The sequence below is a fragment of the Capricornis sumatraensis genome, chromosome 22, assembly GCF_032405125.1.
Source record: "Capricornis sumatraensis isolate serow.1 chromosome 22, serow.2, whole genome shotgun sequence".
NCBI lineage: Eukaryota > Metazoa > Chordata > Mammalia > Artiodactyla > Bovidae > Capricornis > Capricornis sumatraensis.
This window is the reverse complement of record NC_091090.1, coordinates 55,508,017-55,529,399: the sequence shown is the minus strand read 5'-3', so window position 1 is coordinate 55,529,399 and position 21,383 is coordinate 55,508,017. Positions and strand designations below refer to the sequence as shown.

Sequence of the window (21,383 nt, the reverse complement as noted above, 5' to 3'; positions counted from 1 at the left end):
ACCCAGCATCTCGGTGGCATTTGACCTAGAGCCCTGGACACCTGCAGGGCTGCCCGTCTGTGCACCCTCCGTGTCACCTCCTCCACGCCCACTCCCAGGAGAGACCCACCTCTCGCAGGGCTGGCCATCTCCACCGTTCCGCTGCCCATCCTCCTCTCTCCCGGCCCACTCCTCTGGGACATCAGGGCCCCACAAAGGTCCTTGGGGACCCTAGAGGGGCCATGGTGCCCCCTCCTCCCTGGGCGAGGGGCTCAACAAGGAAAGTGGGACGTTGGAAGGCCGAGCCTGTCTTGGTCAGACTGCATCCCCAGTGCCCAGAGGGTGTCCATGTGTGGCTGGAGCTCAGTAAACCGTCCGTCCACTGGAGCCCATTCGGCCGCTCTGGGGAGGCAGGGCTGCTCTGTGACTGTGGTGTGGTCTGTTGTAACTGGCAGCTGTTCATGGTCAATGTTATGAAAGGAAAATAATTTCAGCACATTACAAATGACAATGAAGATTTTATTCAAGACATTACAAGTGAAAGGTGGGGTTCTGCCCCCAGTACAACAGGGGCAGGTGAGTGGATGGAAGATCACTGGCGGAACTTGGTTAGATGCCAAGGGTGTAGGAAGAGGAGCTTGGCTGATACTAAGAGCGGGTGGATGCTTGACAGCTGGCTTAGCAGGATTCTTTGCTAAGTATGGCCAAGGACCAGGCCTGCAGAGGAGACTCAGAGGAGCCTGAGCAACGCTTGGTCCGGGAGGCTGTCTTTGTCCCCATCAGTGAAAAGAACTGTGCTGGTTTTGCCCTCGAATGTCTCATAAAGACAGGACACGCACTGGGGGATGGGAGATGGTAACGACAAAGCCCCGCACGGGCAAGAGCTGCCAGGGAACGCAGTTTGAGCCGTCTCCTGGATGAGCGTGCACTGTTCTTCCATTTTAGAACAGGAATTGTGAACTGTCTGTTCCACCCTTGCTCCCAGGAGAATCCCGCAGACTGTTTCAGGAGAGACCTACTGAGCGCTTTATCTCCTTGGCAGTGGATGCCGGGGTTTCCTCTGAGACACGGCTCTGTATTTCCTGGTTCCAGGGAGAATCCTGCCTGCCTCAGTCTGTGACTTCAGGCGGCAGCAGACGCCCTCAGTCCCCTGGGGTGCTTTCCAAGCCAGTTTTGGCTCCCAGCGTGTTGAGTCAGCCAGACTGACCACAGGGCCCAGTGCCCACGTCCCTTCTGGGTCTTGCCTCTTGTCTGGAGTGATTATTAACAGAACCTCTTTTCACTCTCATGAGTGTCCCGTCTTGGCCAATTAGTCCCACAGTTCCCAGCACAGATGCTGAGCCTGTGTCCTAGTAGGTTCCCGCAGTCACTTTTTGGCAACAGCTGGATGTCAGGAAGGTACTCGAAAGAATCCACACAGCTGATGAACATTGCTGCCCCTGCTGTCAGCTTTCTTACCAGGAGTGGAGAGAAGAGGGAGTGTGAAGCCGATAGGAGTGTTTGGTGGTGGCTGATGGGGGTGTCGCCAGGGCACGGGGCTTGCGGTGAAGTGTCACCACGGCCAGTATGCTGTGTGCACTTGGAAATCACATCGGCGGTGTAGCTTCCCGGGAGGTGTCTGTATTTGAATTTCAGAGTTTCCATACAGAGTATTGCAGGGCAGAGTTGGCTTCGTATTCTGCAAAGTGGAGGGTCCCTGTGACCTGCAGTCACCCATTCTCACCTCAGATCTGCTGAATCTCTGTGTCGAGCCTAGGGCTTTCCAGAAATCTGGTTCTGGCTTGAGAACCTTAGAAGAAGTAGGCGTTCTGGAGTAAATGTGTGTTCTTCTTAACTTGCACGTTAAGACAGTTCACTCATTTAGCAACTCTCTACTGAATGGTCATCACGGGCTAAGCCCTGGGCTGGGCGCTGGGTCTGCAGCCCAGCAGAGGGGACTGCCCTCCACCTGGTGATGCCCACGACAGCATCCCGTGAAGGGAGCACAGAGGAAGGGGGCGCTGAGGCAGGAGCCCCCCAGACATGGGGGTGGGGCTCAAGTCAGGCCTCCGCAGGTTGTGAGTTGGAGCTGAGGCCCAAAGGATGGGGAGCAGGAGGGGAGGGACAGCAGGTGCGAGTCCTCAGACGGCGGCGGCCGGGTGCTGGAGCCGGAGCCGAGGGGCTGGGGAACAGGAGGCAGGACGGGAGGAGGGGCCGTGGAGATTCTGGTTTGGGGCTGGACTCAGAATGTGGTGAACACTGTGAGGCCTGGAGACGAGGAGACCTTTGGGTCTGTCTGAGAAGCTGCTGGGAGGTAGGTGTGGTGGGCACAGGCCTCGGGAGGGCCCAGCCTCTGTGTCGAATGCCATCAGCCTGAACCCTGTAACACTCCTGTCTGGTCTGTGTCTCCCCATAGATCCTGCCTGGCCTGTATATTGGCAACTTCAAAGGTGAGTTCTCTCTGCATTATTGTGGTAGAACATGCAAGAAACTATTAGATAAGCCGTTGTAACCTTTTTTAAGCGGCAGTTCAGCGGCAGTAAGTACATTCTCACTATTGTGCAGCCGTCACCCGTCCCCAGCCCGCTTTCGCTTCCAGCCGAGTCTCTGTCCTCACTAGACACTACTTCCTGTCCTGCACGCCAGCCCTTGGAAAGCACCCTCCCGCTGCTTGTCTCTGAGTCTGACTGCTCCGGGGCCTCGTGTGAGCCGGCTCGTGTGGTCCTCCTGTGACGGGCTCACTTCACGGAGCTTGACGTCGCTCTTCCGTTGCAGCAGCTTGCGTCATAATTTCCTTCCTTGTTAAGACTGAAAAGTCGTGTGCGGATGAGCCACGCTGTGTCTGTCCTTCACCTGTGGATAGACACGGGTGTCTTTTGCCAATGGTGAGCTTGCTGTTTTAAAGCTCAGCTTTATGCTCTCATGCGTGACGGAGTCGAGGTGTGGACTCAGTGTGTGCAGTCTGGTCTGGACAGGACCACCACCGGTAGCCTTATCCTTGTACCCCAACATCTCGGCCCATGGCTCAGAGAGTGGTGTAGAGAGCCCTGCAGGGTCCACCTTGACCTCTGACCTTCATTGAACTGTACAACATGTTGGAGTTTTATTATCAAAAGAGGATGGCTAAAAGGCACATTTAGCAGTATTATAACTTGTTCATCATCTTTATCACTTTTATTTTCTAGTTAGTAATACATTTTCAGAGACATATTTTTTTAGTCACCTGGGGAAAATAACTGGCAGTTTCATCTCTAGCCGATTATTCTTATCACACATTTCTCTGCAACTTCTTTGATATTTACTGATATGCTATTAGCTATCGACTTTTCATTTTTAGCTTATTTGCCTCAAAATGCTCTGTAGTTGCAAAGGTGAGTAGAAAGGCACAGAGCAAAGTGTGCGGGGAGGGGAGGGGGGAGGGGAGGGGGAGGGGCTGGCCCCACGCCTGTGAGTGGGGTGAGGGCGGGTGTGCTGTCATGGATGGGCCAGACACAGGCAGCAACAAGCCTGCCGTGCTGGTGGGGAGTCCCTCCTCACCACGTCTCCCTCTCTGGACACACGCACTGGAGCACACTCCTGTCTGTTTTCTGGTTGTGTAAATCTGCACACACGCACTGGAGCACACTCCTGGCTGTTTCCTGTAAATCTGCAAGTTCAGGTTCACACTGACTCTTAGAACAGTCTCTGACATCTCTGCCCTGATATTCACGTCCTCTTCCCCGAGCACACTGGACTGACAGCAGCTCATTGCTGCTAGAAGGTGTTAAAAATAGTCCTGGAGTTCCTAAATTAGTAAGCTCTTTTGTTCTGAGAAAGCAGCGAGTGCTTTCTGGCAGGTAGGCGGGTTGGGCTGGAATGCATGAACATCTTTATGGTTATTTAATGAGTTGTTATTAATGGTTTCGTGGGGAGAGGGGAATGTCTTTGAGTTTGGAAACAATATGGAATTTAGGATAAATTCTTGGATGTAGAATTGCTGGGTGAATATTTTTACCAATCAAAAACTGTTATTGCAGATTTATTAAACCCAGCCAAATTTAGGACTTCTGCCAGGTGTCCCAGCACACTTGCAGACGGCAGGCCTTGGTCTGAGCAGCAGAGGACTGAGCTCCCCTAAGACTCCCTGCTCACGGAGAGCTTGTGTGCGTGTGGTGGGCGGGCTGAAGCCCCCAAGGCCGGCCCAGCTGCACGTGTGCTCCTTACCGTAGTGCCTGTGGCTGTAGACAGCCGGGGGCATGCCGTCATCGACAGTGCATTTACACGTGTGGACTGACACGTGCTCTTGGGAAGAGCTGTCCCAAGGTGTGTGTGTGCAGATGGCGCCACCGCAGAACAGAAAGGCTGGGACTGGACCGGGAGTGCAGGCAGCAGCAGCGCCTCCGGGGCCACTTCTGTGCTTTCAGGGGCCCAGCAGGCAGGGTTCTGATCTGTGGCACCAAGCGTGGTTAGGTTCAAAGCAAAGTGATTTTGGCTTCAAACCACCTTTTTTGTTGTTGTTTACCTTAATCTGTGTTACAAGTGTATATTCATGGGGCGATGAAAATAGTCTAAGTTTAGGTTGTGGTGATAGTTAGATAATTCTGAATATACTGAAAACCATTGAATTGTACACTTTAAAAGGGTGAATTATCTCAGTAACACTTTTTTTTCCCACTTTCTTTTTTAAATTGAAGGATAATTGCTTTACAGAATTTTGTTGTTTTCGGCCATACATCGGCAAGGACCAGTCATCGGTGTCCCCTCCCTCCTGCACCTCCCTTCCATCCCCCTCTCCATCCCACCCCTCTAGACTGTCACAGAGCCCCTGTTCGGGTTTCCTGAGTCACACAGCAGATTCCCGTCGGCTATCTGTTTTGCATGAGGTGCAGTACGTTTCCACCTCACTCTCTCCGTACATCTCTCCTTCCCCGCCCCTCATGTCCTTGGGCATGTTCTCTATGTCTGTTTATCCACTGCTTTCTATCTCACTAACACTGTTTTTTAAAAAAAGGAAAAGAGAACATATATATAAACAATTACTATGGATATAAGTTTGAGCGAACTCAGGGAGATGGCGATGGACAGAGAAGCCTGGTGTGCTGTAGTTCATAGGGTCACAAAGAGTTGGACACGACTTAGCAACTGAACAATAACAAAACAATTATTGATTTTCCAACTTCGTTCCTGGGTGGAGTCAGAATCTGGAAGATCCTGGCCCACAGTGTCTCCTCCAAGTGTGCAGACCCTCCCCAAGACCCTGCCACCCCAGCAGCTCTGAGCCCTCTCCTGCTGGCTGCCTCGCCTTGTCTGGGAGCCTAATGCTCCAGCTTGACCGTCTCCCTACGCGTCCAGAATGCAGAGGCTGGTGGGGGTTGGAAAGTCACATTTGAGTTAGAATGTGGGGACGCCTGTCTCTGGACCCCAAATAAGTCCAGTTCCTGCCGAGTTCAAAGCTCGCCTAGATCACAGCTTGGTGTAGTTGGAGGCTGGGTGGCTGGATGAGTCCCCATGTAATGGATTGAGAGGCTGTTTGAGGTGGTTGGAGCAATTAAGAGAGTCAAAATAAAGCCAACATTTTTATATTACTTTTGAAGATTATTTTCCTGACTTTAGAAGTGGTATATGCTTATTGAAGAATATTTTAGAACGGTGCTTCTTCGTTTCTACTATTACTCACTAAGGCTTATTCGGAATGTGGCCCTGCTATAGACCTTGAACTAAGTTGGAGCCCAGGAATCTGCCTTTTTAAAAAAATCCAGGAGGTTCTTAGGCATGTTGAGCTTTTACCGCCATCTGTTTTGAACACACACACACGCAAACGATAAAGAAGAAGCAACATGCATCTCTGTCTCTTCGGATGGCCGCTGCCTCTTCCCTGCAGCAGCCGCCCCCGTGCTTGCTGTCTCTGCGTTCACAAGTCGAGTCCGTATTGGGCTTGTAGTTTGGCGCCTGCTCCCCCTCTCCCCTGTTTATGCTACATCCTGAGTGCTTTCTCACAGCGCTAACATTCTCCAGAAACAGAATGATCAGACATCCAGTCCTCAGTCATCTCACCCTGTGTCACTTTAGAAAACGTGTCCCGGGGCGTGGGCCTCCTTGTCTCCCGCGGCACCCTGCTCTGTAGATTAGCGGGAGTTCCAGCTTGAGGGGATTCCCGTGGCTTTCTTCTCTGGGTAGGTTCATAGGAAGGGAATATAATTTGGTATCTTCTTAGTTTCATATGCAGATAATTTAATAGCCAGATGACTTATGAATTACTTTGTTTGGACTTTCCAGAAAGTATCCATTTTTAGTTTAGCATAAGTGGATACAGTTGTTGTAAACCACGTCACGCCTGCATCTTGGCCCGTTCCCTGCTGCTGGACATTACAGTCGGTTAGTTTCTGGCAGGTTCCTGTATCTTAGACAGAAGATTGTTTTGTATTTAATTTTACCCTAGATTACTAATCATTAAGAGGTAATTAAAAATATTTGAAAAATCTTTCTTTCTCCATGTTTCGTGTGAATAGCTACCGTGAGGGTGTGCAACTTAATGAGCATCAGCTACAGCATGACTTAGTGGTTCATTTCCTTCAAACAGCAATAATCATCATTATAATATTTATCAGTCTACATACTTTTCAAGTTCTATATGACCACTTTGTATCAAGAGACTTGTCAGTCAGAAATAAACCGAGTTATCTTCAGAATACGTAAAAGCAGTAACTCTAGATTCCCTTTGTTGTTCAGTCCCTAAGTTGTATCCAACTTTTGCAACCCCATGGACTGCAGCACGCCAGGCTTCCCTGTCCTTCACTGTCTCCTGGAGTTTGCTCAAACTTATGTCCGTTGAGACAGTGACGCCATCCAGCCATCGCGGTGGTCCTCTCCCCGCTCCTGCCCTCAGTCCTTCCCAGCATCAGGGTCTTTTCCAGGGAGTCGGCTCTTCGTGCTAGGTGACCAAAGTATTGGAGCTTCAGCTTCAGCATCAGTCCTTCCAGTGAATATTCAGGGTTGATTTCCTTTAGGATTGATTGAGTTGATCTTCTTGCAGTCCAAGGGACTCTCAAGCACCTCAAGCACCACAATTCAATTACGAATTTTTAAGAAAGAAACATGCAAGTAATTTTGTGTTTTTTCCTTAAGGAGTAATTCACTTGCAGAAAATACTAAAATGTCCCCCCTTTCTTCTGTGGCAGATGCCAGAGATGCAGAGCAATTGAGCAAGAACAAGGTGACACACATCCTGTCTGTGCACGACAGCGCCAGGCCGATGCTGGAGGTGAGGGCGCAGGTCATGCACCTGTCCGTGCGGTGCCCCTGGGCGGGCGAGCTGGCCAGGCAGCGTGTGCTCGGCAGCGACAGCTCCGTGTCCTGGCTGTGCTGAGCCTTGCTTGGCCACGCCTGGGCCTGGGCCTTGGGCTGGGCTGGGCCGGCAGGGGGTGCTTCTTGTTCTCACCACCCTCCTGTTATGTCACTACCTTGACTTTCTCGGCTGAACACCGACGAACAGGCTGATGCAGTGTTTCCCTCTAGATTTTAAGGACATTTAAAACCTGTTTTCATTCCTTTCAAAATTACCTCCTGTTTTAGAATCCCAAAGATTTCGTGCTGCTCATTTCCTGCTTTCTTTTTCCATTTGCGCCTCGGAGGACAGATTGTCCCTAGAGATTTCCTAGTGCTTCTCTCTGCAGACAGTCAGTGAAGAAGCTGTTGTTGTGTTTCAGGTTTTAAAGTAAGTAGGATGTGTCTGCCTGTACACTGATTCCAAAAACATCTTCAATTTTACCCTAATGGATGGTTTGAGCTGTTGGCTGGGAGCACAGTCTCTCACTGTTTATTAGCCTTAACAAAGCCCAAGCTACCTCTTTTCAGAAAACAGTGTGAATATGGTTGTGCAATGTGTGTGTGTGTGTGTGTGTGTTTCTATTTCAGGGTGGGGTATTGGAAGGGAGGTGTGGCTCATTCTGGAAGAGCCACATTCGTGTGGCTCATCATTCAAGCAGGTTTCACTAAAATTCATATTATGCAAGAGTAGGTAATATATTCTTATTTCAAAGTTATCATTTTTACCTGCCATTAGAGCTGCCGGATTTCAGTCAGTGTCCAAAAAGATGAGAACTTGGAGTAATAAGCAGTTCAGCTGGCATCACCGTAAGAGGACCGCGGGAGCCGAACAGGCGCTTGCTCTGGATCCGAGCTCGCAGTTCCCGCTGCTGCTTTGACTCATGGTTTTGTTAAGGCGCTATAATTTGCGCTGCAGCATGGTTTTATTGGAAACCACAGCAACAAAGCATCATTGTTTCGGAGGCTGACATCTCCTTTGAAAATAGGTATCCGTTTTCCATGTATCAACAATAGTTTGTTAAACACACGGCCAAGTGATGGCCTCGGTGATAAGCTAAATGTAAGCTGGTCATGACTGACTTCCTCTTCAATCACAAGATGAGGCTTAGGTTTCCTTTATTTTAATAAACTGCATCAACGTCCTGCCTACCCTGACCCTCCAGGCTGCCTCGTGGCGCTGTGCCCCACTGCCCACAGCCGCCATCATGTGGGAAGCCAGCCAGGAGTCTGTGCCACCGCCACTTCTGCCCACAGAGCTGGCCTTCAAGCCTCGGAGGAAAGAGCCCCACCCTCGCTTGTCCCACCCCCCACTTTACACACAGGAGCAAGGGCTGGAGGGCTGGCGAGTGGAGCCCGTGCGATTGCACCCTGGTGCAAGCAGAACACTGCTGATGTAAGAGTGTCAGTGCCCTGGGCAGACTGTGTCCCTCACCAGCCGTGACTGCGTGTCCTCTTTACTCTCTGTGAGAAGCAAGGGGCGCGGTGCCTTTTCCCCATGAGACTGCCTTTTTCATCCGGAGATGTCCTGTTTCAGGCCTCGGGTGCTGTAATTATCTCACTCAGTAAGTACTTTCCTGTGATCTCATGTTTGCTTCAAGTTAGACCTGTTTTATAGCATAACATAGTTTATCACTGTCCTTCTTCTTTTATTCATTTTTAACTCCACGAGTGATTCATGAGTATGTTCTTATTTTGAACATTAAAGCAATAGATTCTCTGATTGCACAAGTGGGAAAAACAGGCATTAAAGTGATGTGAATGAGCCTGCTTGCCTTCAGGGAGTGGACAGAGGGAGTCTGCCAGGGTCCCGAGAGCTCTCGACCTTCCCTGAGCCCTTTACCTGATGCGCAAATGTAGTCGTCTCTCGAAATTCCAAACTCAGTTTCAGAAGCCCTAGTCTCTCTAGGCTGAGACGAGTCTAGGAAGCCGTCTCCACGTTGTGCTCTTCCTGACCCTTGGAGGAGAGCAGGACCGGGGTGGGGTCAAAGGGAAGAGCATGTGCCGTGCTGAGAGGCAGCCTGGCGAGGGCAGGCGGGACAGGGCACAGGAGACGGCAGGGCCGCTACCTCCTTCCCTGTCTGGGGTCTTCAAGGCCCAGAGTGTTTATGGGATGTACCCCAGCTTTCTCTGGGCAGACCCAGGCTGGGGCGGGCCAGACGTAGGGAGGCAGTTACTGTCTAAAACTGAGAGGTTTTGGTCCTGACACATCCTAGTGGAAGCTCTAGGCATCTGGAGACTCTGGCTGGGGGAGTGCCAAGTCATGCCTCCTGGCGGGGCCCTGCCTCCACGGGACCACCTGCTCATCACCAGGGCCCGGGAGCCCAGCCCGCACAATGGCAGCGTCCTGGCTGCTGTGGCGTAACCGGACCCGGGGCCTAGCACGTCACCTCTAGCAAGTGGCAGAGCTGGGGAGGGGCCATTGCCTTGTAGCTTAATTTCAAATAGGAATTAAGCCCAAACCGTAACTATAACGTTGAAGGAAGAACATCCCTTCCTCTGACTCCATGTTGAGGGCCGGGCAGGGGAGCTGCTTCTGCTGAAAACATTTCCCTTTTTTGTGAGATGTGTCTTCAGCGCCTACTGGGTGCTCCAGATTTGAGGGGGTGGTGAAAACTGCTGTCACAAAGACAGCGCTCTTTCAAATCAGAAACCCCATGTTGTTTGTAGGTGCTGAGGAAGTAATATTGAGCAATGAAAGGTTTCTCCCTTCCCCTGAGAAAAGAACCAGAGGCCTGTCTTTCTAATGTAAGAATTTCAGAGTTTGTTTCATTTTTCGTGTTGGTATTTAACCAGAGCACCTGCAGGAAGCAACTATTTTCCACTTTTAACAAAAATACTTTTAAAGTATTCTCATTCCTTCACTGGGCTAATGACACAAAGAATTCAATTTTAAAGTGATTTCTATTTTCAGATTAAATAGAAAAAAGTAGTTTGCATACGTATATTCACAAGAGGGCATGTGTGCGTGCCGGATAGGTATTTTGAGCTTGAGTTCAGCTTGGATATTCTTCCCATTTTGAGTTGTGACTTGTATTTTGAACCGTTTATGCATTTGTTTTTGTTTTCAAGATTAGGATGTTTTCATAGGCCAGCATTTATTCCTGGCGATTCCGTTTTATATCTTCTTTAACACAAAAACCAGTTTTTGAGGTGTCCGGGCTCCGAATCTAACAGTGTTGGCTCTGTTTGCAGCTGACCACTTCTGCTGGCTCTGATCCTTCCTGTGTCCGTGTGTCTATGCATGCAGGTGTGCGTCTCCCAGAGACGCTGGGTCTGTGTGGACGGTGGTCCTAAGTGCCTGAGGGGCTCCTGGAGGGGCTGGCCCGCTGCCACCTGTCTGTCTGGTGGCCGCCTCTGTTTCTCGCCCTCAGAGGCTTTGCTGCCTTCCCAGATGTATATAAGCCCATCCAAGGTGTGCAGGGGCACTTGAAGTTTAAGAAACTTGCTTCTGGGGCCACGTCTCTCTATCTCCCTCCTCTTGCCCCCGACCCTGACGAGTCCTCCCGTCCCGCAGAGCTGGGCCCAGCTCTCGGTCTGAGAAGGACACTCCAGGGCCCACCAGCCTCAGGCCTGCTGCCCTTTCCCTGTAGCGTCTGCAGTCGTCAAATGGCGGTCTGCCCCCTGTCCTCCTGTGCTGGTCCTAGGCCACTGCGGGCACTGGATTTCTCGGTCTCCCCAGCACTCAGCCCAGCTCTCGCTCTGAGAGTGCTTCTGACAGACTCTGTCCCGAGTGCTTTTCAGCTTCACCGCCAGGTGAGAAGCCATGTCTCTGGGGTTCTGTGACTAACTTCAGGGTATGGAAGAAGAGTGGAGTCTCACCACAGCGCTCTGTGAGGTCAGAGGTCGGGTAGCGCAGGGCTGCCTCCCCGGGCACCCCCACTGTCAGGAAGCCCGGCGTGCCGATGCTTGGCACGCGCAGTTGCTGTGGCCTGCAGTCCAGAAGAGCCTGTTGCGAAGCTCCCGCCACCAGCTGACACTCCTGTAACTCTGACGGGTCTGTCTCAGTGGTCTTCCGGCTGCCTTGGGTCTGCATCGGAAGCCTGGTCCTACAAGGACAGTGCCGTCCCGTATACGGACAGTGGGTGATTAATTAAAAGAAGACTTCCCACAGCAAGGCAGGTGAGGTGGGGGCAGAGTTCTCTGAGACCTCGTCTCAGGCCCCGGGGGCTTGGACGCAGACCGTGGGAAGCTGAGAGGACTCCCCGGGCTCCAGGCCTGCGTTCCGATTCACAGGGAGAACTGTGCCCCCTTGTCTTCCTCAGAGGCTTCCTAGGCAGAGCCAGCTCTGCCCTCCTTCCAACCTGGTGACCTTGCCAGCTTGGCTCTTAGGACCCCGAGCCCCTTCCTGTCCATGACCTTCACGTCACGGGAACTATTGCCACGAGCCAGAGCCTGTTGGACACCACACGCCTCGTCCCAGGCACACGGGTGCAGGCAGGAGGCTCCCTGCGGGTCTGCTTGTGAGCCTGTTGGATGCCACACGCCTCGTCCCGGGCACACGGGTGCGGGCAGGAGGCTCCCTGCGGGTCTGCTTGTGATCAGGAAGCTGGAGCTGGCCCTCACACCCAGCAGAAAGGCCCTGGCCAGTGGTGCTCTGTAGAAAAGAAATGCTCTGCAGCCATTCAAAAAGAAGAGGAGGGCTTATACGTATGCAGAGGAAACAGTTAACTGCTAAGCAAAAGAAGCAAGTTGTGGAATAATACCCACACTATGATCCCATTTATGTACATTACACATTAATAATGTACTGCTGTATGTACAAATATGGGGCTTCCCAGGCGGTGCTAGTGGCTAAGAACCCGCCTGCCAACGCAGGAGACTTGGGTTTGATCCCTGGGTCGGGAAGATCCCCTAGAGAACGGCATGGAAACCCTCTGCAGTATTCTTGCCTGGAGAATCCCATGGACAGAGGAACCTGGCGGGCTGCAGTCCTTAGGGTTGCAAAGGGTTGGACACAACTGAAGTGACCTAGCACGCATACACGTCCATATATGTGTGTAAAGGCACAGATAAGAGTTTGCAGGGACCATGTCATACTCCTAGGATTGACAAAGGGGAGTCAGTTAAGAGAAGAGGGTGGGAACACAGAGTGTCACTTTTTTCTTACTTATTTTCCTCAATGGGAGGGTCTTCATAGTATCTCTTTGGATGGAGGGATCATGAAAGGAAGATGAGCAGGTGGCCACCTCTCAGAGTCTGGGCCAGTGAGAGTCATGCTGCACCTGGATGTCTAGGCGTGGCTGGAACGGGCTCTGTGTTTGGCAGCAGTGTCCCCCATGGATTCACAGGCACATGTGTGACCTCAGACGTGCTGCGTGCTTGCCATCTGTGGCCAGTGCTCACAGAGCGCCTCTCTCAGGCGTCCCGATCTCCAGGGGGACAGCCCGTGGCAAACCTTCTGACTGCATCCATCTCACTTTCAGCGCCAGTTGTGTTTCCCTTCGACTGCTTCAGTTGAGTGAGCTGATGCCCTTTCGGAGCTCGCGGATCCCCTGGTGACGCAGGTTGGACCCTGGGCAGGAAGTCCTGTTCGGAGTGGCTGGCATGGATGAGTTCGGTCACTTACTGGCATTGCCACCCGCCACACTCTCGTCACTGCTGCTGAGGTTCAGGGCCTTGAAAGCTGCTCGCTGTCGGGCCTGGGGCAGCTCTCAGCTTGACAGCCATCGCCATCTCTCCACTGAGTCCTTGAGTGTTGGTGACACGACCTGCACCGAAGCCTTGCAGGTTTCATGTGTTGAGGTAAATTTGTTTGAAGCCAACCCCAGACTTAAATAGAAATGACTCAAATAGAAATGATTATGGTAGGTATCGAAAACTGTCTAGTAATCTCTCCTTCTTAAATCCAGCTGTGTCTGAGTTCCGTGTGTGGGGGCGGTCAAGTGCAAAGAAGCGCCCCCACCACGCCGGCCCCTGGCTGCTGGCCTCCTGAGTCAAGTGGAGGTCTAGAGCGGGAGCTCCAGCTTGGGTGGGCCAGAGGGGCAGAAGGCGCCAGGCTCTAGAGAGGCTCTAGAGAGGAGAGAGGCCTTCTCGTCTCTGAGTGAGCACGCTGTGCTAACTGCCTGGCCCCCTGCAGCCCCTGCCCTTCAGCTGTGGGTGGTCTCTTGACTTTGCACACTTACTAGTCAGCCTCTCCATGCAAGTGAAGACTCGCACAGCACTCTCCTTCCTAGACTTTCCTCTCAAGGCCCAGTTTTATGAGCGTCTCCTGTTGCGCCCCCTGCGCGCTCAGACCTGAGATCTGTGCCAAATCTCTGAGATTTGTGCCTCCTCGTGCGGGGGTGGGGGTGCGCCTGGGTCAGACCCCTCCCAGTCCTCTGGGGGGTATGACGGGTAGGATCTGCCGGGACTCGCACACCAAGGGCTCAGGAGAGGTGAGGACCGTGCCCTCTGCCTGCTGCTCCAGCGGGAACGGCAGCCTGGGTGCACTGCGACAGGGCGGCCTGCAAGAGCCGGAGCAGGTGGCCGGCGCGCCAGCTGGCCTGTTCGTGAAGAGCCTCGTTCCGTGGGCTGGAGGCTGGGAAGACTTTGTGAAGAGGAGTGATGAGGCAGCCTGGCAGGACTGGTATGTCCGGTTCAGGGGGAGGTGTGTCTCAAGTGGAACCAGCCCTTCCTGAATGGTCAGGAAGGGGGAAATGAGCCCTGGGGCCGTAGGACACGTGTGGATGGCGGCTGGGTACCGAGTGGCTAGGGTGGTCAGCACGGTGGGACTAGGGTGGTGCCATCTTCAGTTCTCTTTTTGGCTAAATTGGGCGTTATTCCTCGCATTGAGCAAATGCTGGTTAAGTGCATACCTCGCAGCAGGGATTGGATATAAAACACGGTGAGAAGTAAGGTGCGGCCCAGCACCAGGAGATGGGCTTGGAAACCCTAAAACCATGCAGACTCGTGCCTTCACTGCAGAGCTGAGGGGCTGGGGCCACCTCCCGACCGGGTCCTGCGGGCCTCACCACGGGGCCGGCACCATGGAGCGACCCTGGAGGATGAGGGGGCTAGCTGGGGAGGGGCAGGACCTGGGGTCCGGGCAGCACCTGCGGGGGGCCCAGGTGTGCAGGCATAGGCAGGCTCCAGGACGCCAGAGGGCTCAGCTGAGCAGGTCTGCAGGGAGCCAGGCTGGAGGGGGCACAGGGATGATCAGGGGAAGTTTCATTTGTCAAGCTGAGGAGTCTGAGCTTCATCTTGTGTGAAGCAGTCAGCAAAGGTTCACGAACAAAGTCAGGTGACACACTCAACGTTTCCTTCCCAGGAGGTGGGAGTCGGTGGAGCTGAAGGACTGTCGGCGATAAGACGGAGGGCACACTGCGCTCGTGCCTGAGGTTGATGGAGCACACGCTCTTGTCTTAGAAGGGCCACAGCCCGAGGGGACTCCCTTTTGTGGGGACTTACCTTCGTGGGGCCTCAGTCTCAGTGCAGCAGACCGGAGGGAGCCCGCGTGTTGTGGCGGCCGGTGGTGGGCCCATGGGCGTTGGGGGTGTCACAGGCTCCTTGGGAGAAGGGCCTTCAACTCTATAGTCAGAAGTGTGAATGAGCAGTTAAAGGTGGTTAGTGGGTTAAGACCCAAAGCAGAGGTAAACGGCTCTATGGGGGCTGTTGTTGTTTGTAGCCACAGGAAAAACACTGATTTAAACATAGCCTGGTTTACTGAAGACTGCAGGTGCTCCTCTAACTCATTCGTAGGTAGCTGCTGGCCCTGGGCCCTGCGCCTGCCAGGCCTGCAAGGGAAGCGGGCCCACCTGGCCCGAAGCTTGTGGGGAGCAGCGGCCCCAGACGGTAGGCTGGCCTCGCTGTGGCCGAGGTCCTGCCGTCCCCTCTCTCGCTCTGACTCCGGGGATGGCTCGGAGCCTGCTTGTGCCCTGAGGCAGAGGCTGGTGTCGGGCCCCAGCTCTGGATGGAGAGGCTGTTCCTCGCCTTTCAGTTGCCACCACAAGGAGCACAGATGTCGTTTCAACATTCGTAACTGGGCAGGGTGTCTCCACCAGCTCTGCCCTCTCGTCCGAGGGAAGGCCAGTGAGTGCGTGGTGAGGGGGCGGCAGCTGCTGCAGCCCTGGCTGCCAGAGTGGACGCTGTGCGTCTGGGCCTGAGTGGGAGCCTCCTCCTCTGGAGCGCCAGCTGTGGACCTTGTCCCAGCTACAGGAACCGCGGAGCCTGAGAAAGGAGAGGCCGTCCAGCGTTGCTCGCCTAGCTGGGAGGGATGCTCCCCGGACCCGTGTGGTCGCCTGGGATCGGGGCAGCAGAGTGGAGCCCGGACCTCAGCTTCGGCCTTCTGGTCTGGGGAATGGTCCTTAAGCCAAGACATTTAAAGGTCATTCCAGAATGTGCTGGCTCTCAGAGTAGTCGGGGCCTGGCGATGATGGGCCTGGTCCAGCCTGAATTTACCTGTTCAACCAGACCAGTCCCCCAGCCTCCAGGTGGAAGCCACACCCAGATCCACAGATGGACCCAAAGCGACTGAAGTCAGGCTGCGTCCATACAGACGCCCTGACTCGCGCTCCCAACTCGTGCGCCTGAGCTGACCCCTCCCCACGCTCCTCTGCAGCCCCTGCACTCGCTCGGGCTTCTTGACCAGTACTTTCCGCCAGGCATCTTTAGGTCCTGCCCACCCCAGGGACCGCTGGCCTCCCCACACTGTTCTCCCCCTGTGCCCACTGCGAGAGGATGCAGCTGTCAAAATAAAAATAGCCGTCAGATTGCTTTCAGTGGCAGCTGGTGGGGAGGGAGGGAGGGCTTGGTGAAGACTGCCCTTCAAGGAAGGCCTGGGACGCTGATCAGCCTTAGAGCCAAGTGAAGAAGCCCCCGGTCCTGTTGGGGGCTGGGCACCCACACTGCAGTGGGACCCATGTGCCAGGGAGCTCAGTGGCCTCTGACCCCCACACGTACCCCCCTCAGAGAGAGAGGACGCACTTCCTGATGCCCAGGGGAGGCGGGAGTCATGGGCTCAAGTACTGGCCGGCACCGCGTTTGTGTGGCCTGATCTGACCCTGCCCCCACAGGACTGGCCAGCTGCCAGGCTAGGGACAGCAGCCTGCTCTGGGTCTGTGTTTACTCACCCTTTTGGGGGTCTAATCCCACTTGGAGGATGCGACGTCATGCCCAAGGGACCTGGAATGCTGCTTAGGAAGAACTGCTCAAGTTCTGAGGCTCGGAAGTGTGCTGGAGGATGTGCGGCAGCCTGTAGGAAGGCCTCGTCCCATCGCGAGGGGTGGAGTCTGGACTCAGGTGCTCAGTTACCTGTGAAAGGGGCACAAACAACATCCCAAATGCTCTGCTCCTCCCCGAGGCAGGAGCCAGCGGCGTCCTTGCTGCAGAAGGTGAGAATGGTGGGCCTCGTGTAGCCCTGGCGGCTGGCACACGATCCTCCAGGCCCCGCTACCTCTCTGCAGCCTGATCTGTGCTGGCAACGACACATGCCTTGTTCCTTCACCAGCACTTCCGGCCACTCAGCGTGTCACACATTGAATCTTGTCTCCTTGTTTAAAAGAGTCCTGTGCTGGAAGGAAACCCCTCGGCCCCTCTTTCTAGGGAGCAAGGCACGGGGCTGAGCACGAGCGGTAGTTTGGAGTCGGGCGACCCCGCCGTGTCCCCACGCCTCCCGCATGAGAGACGAGCTCCCGGTTGTCACGGGACTATGGGAAGCGTCTCCATCTGAGCAGGGCTCGGCACACGTCCGTCAAGGGCCAGGTGGTGAGTGCATCAGGGTGCTCTCTGCCTTCCCTCTCACCCGTGTCGTGACAGGAGCCGCGGGCGGCACGCAGATGGCAGGCGAGGCTGTGTCCCGATGCACGTGGGCCTGTGTGTCAGCTCTGGTCCTCATGGCTGGGTGGCAGGGTTCACAGCAGGCACACCTCAGTGACAGAGCCTGCGTGTTCCTGGAGCCCACATCAGGCCTGAAGCTTGGGGCTGCTGCGTCCCCAGTGCAATGCACACCTGAAAAGTCCTGAGCACCCGGCCTGCCTCCACTGCAGGGACGTTTTTCCACGGTTAGTGGGTCCAGCCCATGCGTCCCGTGGAGCCATTCAGAGCACACAGGACACGCACACGGAGGCTGTCGGGCTGCCTGGCTGGGGCTGTGCATCCTGCCAGCCACAGGGATGCTGGCTCCCTGGACACAGGCTCTCAAGGCACGCAGGAGTTTAAGATCCAGAAATGGATCCCCTCCCTTCTTTCAGTGACCCATTATTGGTGATGGCTGGAGAGAGAGGAGCTAGGCTGCAGCAAGAACCGAGCAAGGACCCAGCTTGACGGGGACGGTCTGACGGGGAACCCGATCCTCCCACGCCAACACTGTCCTGTCCTGGCGGCAGTTAGGGCAGTCTCTAGAGTCCGCCTGGGGCAGAGAAGCAAGGCAGGGAGAGCTTCCTGAGGAAGCATCCCGCCCCCCAGACTCCTGAGGGAGAGAAGGACCCACAGGGCCTCGGGAGCACAGGACGCCTGAGACACGGGCAGCCAGGTGGTGGGCTAGGCGAGCTGTCGAGGGGAGGGGGATGGCGTTGTGATGGAAGGTGGGGCTTGGGAGGGTCTTCTTTGCTTTGCTGACGGGCTGTTTGACCAGCCAAGATGGACAGCTAGATGAAGCTCCGCCTTTGCGTCTTTTACAGCGGACTGTCCACTGATCACTCCCAGAGAGAGCTTCATCCACGGCCACTGTCAGCATGGCCATGTAGAGTCAGCACCTGTTAGGGGACCCTGTAGAACTGGTTTGGGGATATTTTGCCTAAACTGTTCCGTTTTCATGAGTCACGTCAGGCACACCCCCCAGCAGGAAGAACCCAGAAGAGGGTTGGGTGGTATGGCTGGCGTGGCCTCCCCATCGCCCACCCGTGAGGCCCAAGGAGCTCGGACACACCGACTGTGCCCACTTTAGCAAAAGGAGTTTGAGCAAAAATGAGCACTTGGCTTCTCCATCTGTGGACCTGGCCAGTCAAATGCATGTCATCTTTTGACTAACCTGAAAGAAGCCAACAGGTGCTGGAGGGCTCTCATTTGCATCTTCTCTCACAAAATCAAACTGAAGGCTAAATCTTGTCTCTCCACTCTGACCTTCCCACCCCTCCCCACCCACCGGGCACCACAGAGTTCTTGGAAGTTGTTATTTGTGGTAGAGTTTCCTAAATTTAGCCAGCGCAGAACAATCAGTGGCCAACGGGGACGTTAAGAAAATGCATCGTCAGTTTAGAGCTGGGACTTCAGACGTTTTATGTGCAGCTAAGGGAGGATTGCCTTCTGCGTGGCTTTCTACGGTAGTTTCTCTGAGACTTTTGCCGGGGTATCAGCAGCTAAACAGAGAGGTGGTGGGACCCCGCCCTCTAACCTTCCCTGCTCAGTGTTCTATGCTGACGCCCAGATGCAGTCTGTGTGCATGTAATTTGCACTGTTTCTCCTTGAAACGCTAGCTGGGGACAGTTCTTAAACTGAGGAGAAATACTAGTCAACGTGCCAGGACTTGGGTCTGGCTTCCACGTATATGAATGATCTGGGCATCCACGTGGGCTTTCTCCACAGTGAGACTCTGCCAGGGTGGGGGGCGGGTGAGCAGTAACAGACCGCGGGGCCGTCAAGCCTGGCCCGTCTGTCCGTAAGCAGTTTCAGGTCAGCAGTTGCCATCTTTTGGGCCTGTGACCTTTGAGAGTGTGCCCAGACTGATTTTTTCAGGGTTTACCTACCTTTAGGTTTATATAAAAGTTCAGAAGCTGTCAAATTCATAGGGAAAGTAGAAGGTTCTGAGGGGCTGAGGCAGGGTGGGAGTTAGGGTTTAGTGGGGAAAGTTTCTTTTCGGGAAGATGAAAATGCTCTAGAGACAGATGGTGGGAATGTGGATGGACACATGCAATGCCAGTGAGCTGTACGCGTAAAATGGTTGGTCCTGTGTTACGTATATTGTACCACACAACAAGTGGAGACCGTGTCTCAAGGAGACAGACTTTTTTTAAATTAGTGGGCTTGTTTCTGATCAGGTGTGAGACAGTTCAAGCTGGATTCTTTCTGGTTTTCTGCCTCTGCTCTGGACTCAGCGTTCTGGGTGAAACTAGCTCTCCTGGGGTCTCAGCGTGTTTTCTCAGACTCTGCAGTGCAGCCACCAAGCGAGCAGTCGAAGGAAACCTGGTCTTTTCAGGGGACCCCGTGCACACCCGTTCTGCTGCTGACACTGCCTGGGAGAAATGAGAAAGCGAGACTTCTGAGTATGTCGTTTTGCCTGTATTTCCCGATATCCATCCCATAGGAGTTCCTTCGCCTCCCACTGACGTTTCCTCGTAGGTTGTAGGTAGGCACAAAGGAGTTGTGTTCTCTAAGGGGTCTCCGTTAGCCTTCCTGGGAGAGAGAAGACAGCTCTGCAGGGCTTGACTTTCCTTTGAAAAGTAAAATGTCAGCAAGGTTCTTCAGAAGACTCTTACTTATGATGTTTCAGAAAGAAAAAGGCGGTGAGTTTTAGAAATTGTACTTGAAACAAGCGAGAGTTTGATCCCTTTGCTAGTCCTGAAATCAGACCCTTGGCCCTGCTTTTCAAGTACTTGCCTATGTATCATTTTAAGTATCATCTTTAGTTTCAGGCCCCAAGAAAGGCGAAAGCCCTACTCTTGGTGGTTACTATGCTTGTTGAAACAGAAAACTGAAAAGCATTAGAACTTTTGAGAATACAGTTAGAAAGCTCTAACCTTTTGTTCAAGACGAGCCTCTGGAGTGCTTTCTGAACTTCCTTCTCACTCAAGTGCTAAGTCCTGCTTCTTTTACAACCTAACACAAAAGCTTCATCCAAAATGCTGTCCTTGGCAACCCCGCCTCACTCTGCCTTCTCCCCTGTATTTCCCTACATTGTGCCACACCAACTGATGCCACTTGCATTGTGAACATTCAGCACATACGTTTTTTGCCTTTTCTTCCCTCTGGCTCCCATTTTGTCAGTATTGATGCCATTCTCAGGACATGTGAAGACATTCAAAGTGTCATGGAGCCCAGGGAAATCTGTCTTTGCACTTCAGGGCCGCTCTCTACACTGATGGTCTGTAACTTGACATTTATCAGCTCCAAAAAAGCTTAACGTTAATTGCCTTTCCACCAATCACTTTTTGGAAATACTGAACTTTTATTTATTTGGTAAGAATTTTATTTCAAAAAACATAATTGATTTTAGGGGTTTTAGAATAATAGGGGTAATATGAGGGAGGAAATGCCACCTAATGCATGCTATAATAATGGAAATATTGGTGCTATTTCTATTACGAATTTTTCAGATTGCTGTAGAATTTTGCCCTACAATAAAATATCCTTTCTCTTTTGCTAAACTTCCCATAGCTTAGCTAAACACACCATGACCCTTATTCCTGTCTCTGCGAACTCCAGCGCTACAGAGTGGGCCTTTGTTTAGGTCCAAGCAGATGAAGAATCTATTCCAAATCATCCTGAAACATTTGCAGAGCCCTGTCCTCTAATATTGGATAATCTCAAGTGTGTCCAGCTTTCTTGTGAGCGCTGAGGCCCTTCAGGCTGCCAGCACCCTGGCTGCTTTCTGAATTAGTAATTAACTGAACTGTACACGTGTGCAGGCATCACAAGCCTTCTTTCAGGCACCTCATGCTCTGCACTCTGGCCTCCAAGGAGATGCTTTGTGCTTTGTTAATGACTAAGCCAGGATAAGCAGACGTCCTCGGTGGTGCGCACTGGAGCCTTTTGGGCAGTTTTGGCCCCTTTCTTCGCTCCATTTGCATGCTTTGCTCCCTTCGTGCTGGAGGTCACGGTGAGCGGCTGGGGCGGGCGGGCTGGAGGGCTGGAGGTCACGGTGAGCAGCTGGGGCGGGCGGGCTGGAGGCTGACACCTGTGCCCCCTGCACGGTGTGGCTCTGGTTATCATGGCCACCAGAATAAGGCTTGCATTTCACAATAGCTTTCTTTCCTTCTACTATGCTTATAATAGGTCTTCACCATGTTCTCATCATTCACCAGACATTAGTAAGTACCTGCAGTGTGCCAGGCGTCGTTCCAGGGAAGGCTATTATTGTTGTCATTGTCTTTGAGAGAACAAGATCTTATCTTTCCTATTTTCTGTGACTTTCTTTGAAGCAGAGGGTCCCCAGATTTGTGGCCAGGGCTGCTTGTCCCTCCGCAGATGCGTCACAGACGGGATGCCGT

General features: G+C 53.3%; 1 protein-coding gene across 1 annotated transcript in view; it reads left to right on the top strand.

The window, feature by feature from the left end:
* Positions 1–824: 824 nt before the first annotated feature.
* The window catches only part of DUSP22 (dual specificity phosphatase 22), a 37,316-nt gene continuing 16,757 nt past the window's right edge, over positions 825–21,383 (top strand). The window contains exons 1-3 of the mRNA XM_068994214.1: positions 825–845; positions 2,375–2,408; positions 7,116–7,198. Of these exons, the coding sequence (XP_068850315.1) occupies positions 825–845; positions 2,375–2,408; positions 7,116–7,198 (138 nt within the window). The remainder of the gene's footprint in view (positions 846–2,374; positions 2,409–7,115; positions 7,199–21,383) is intronic.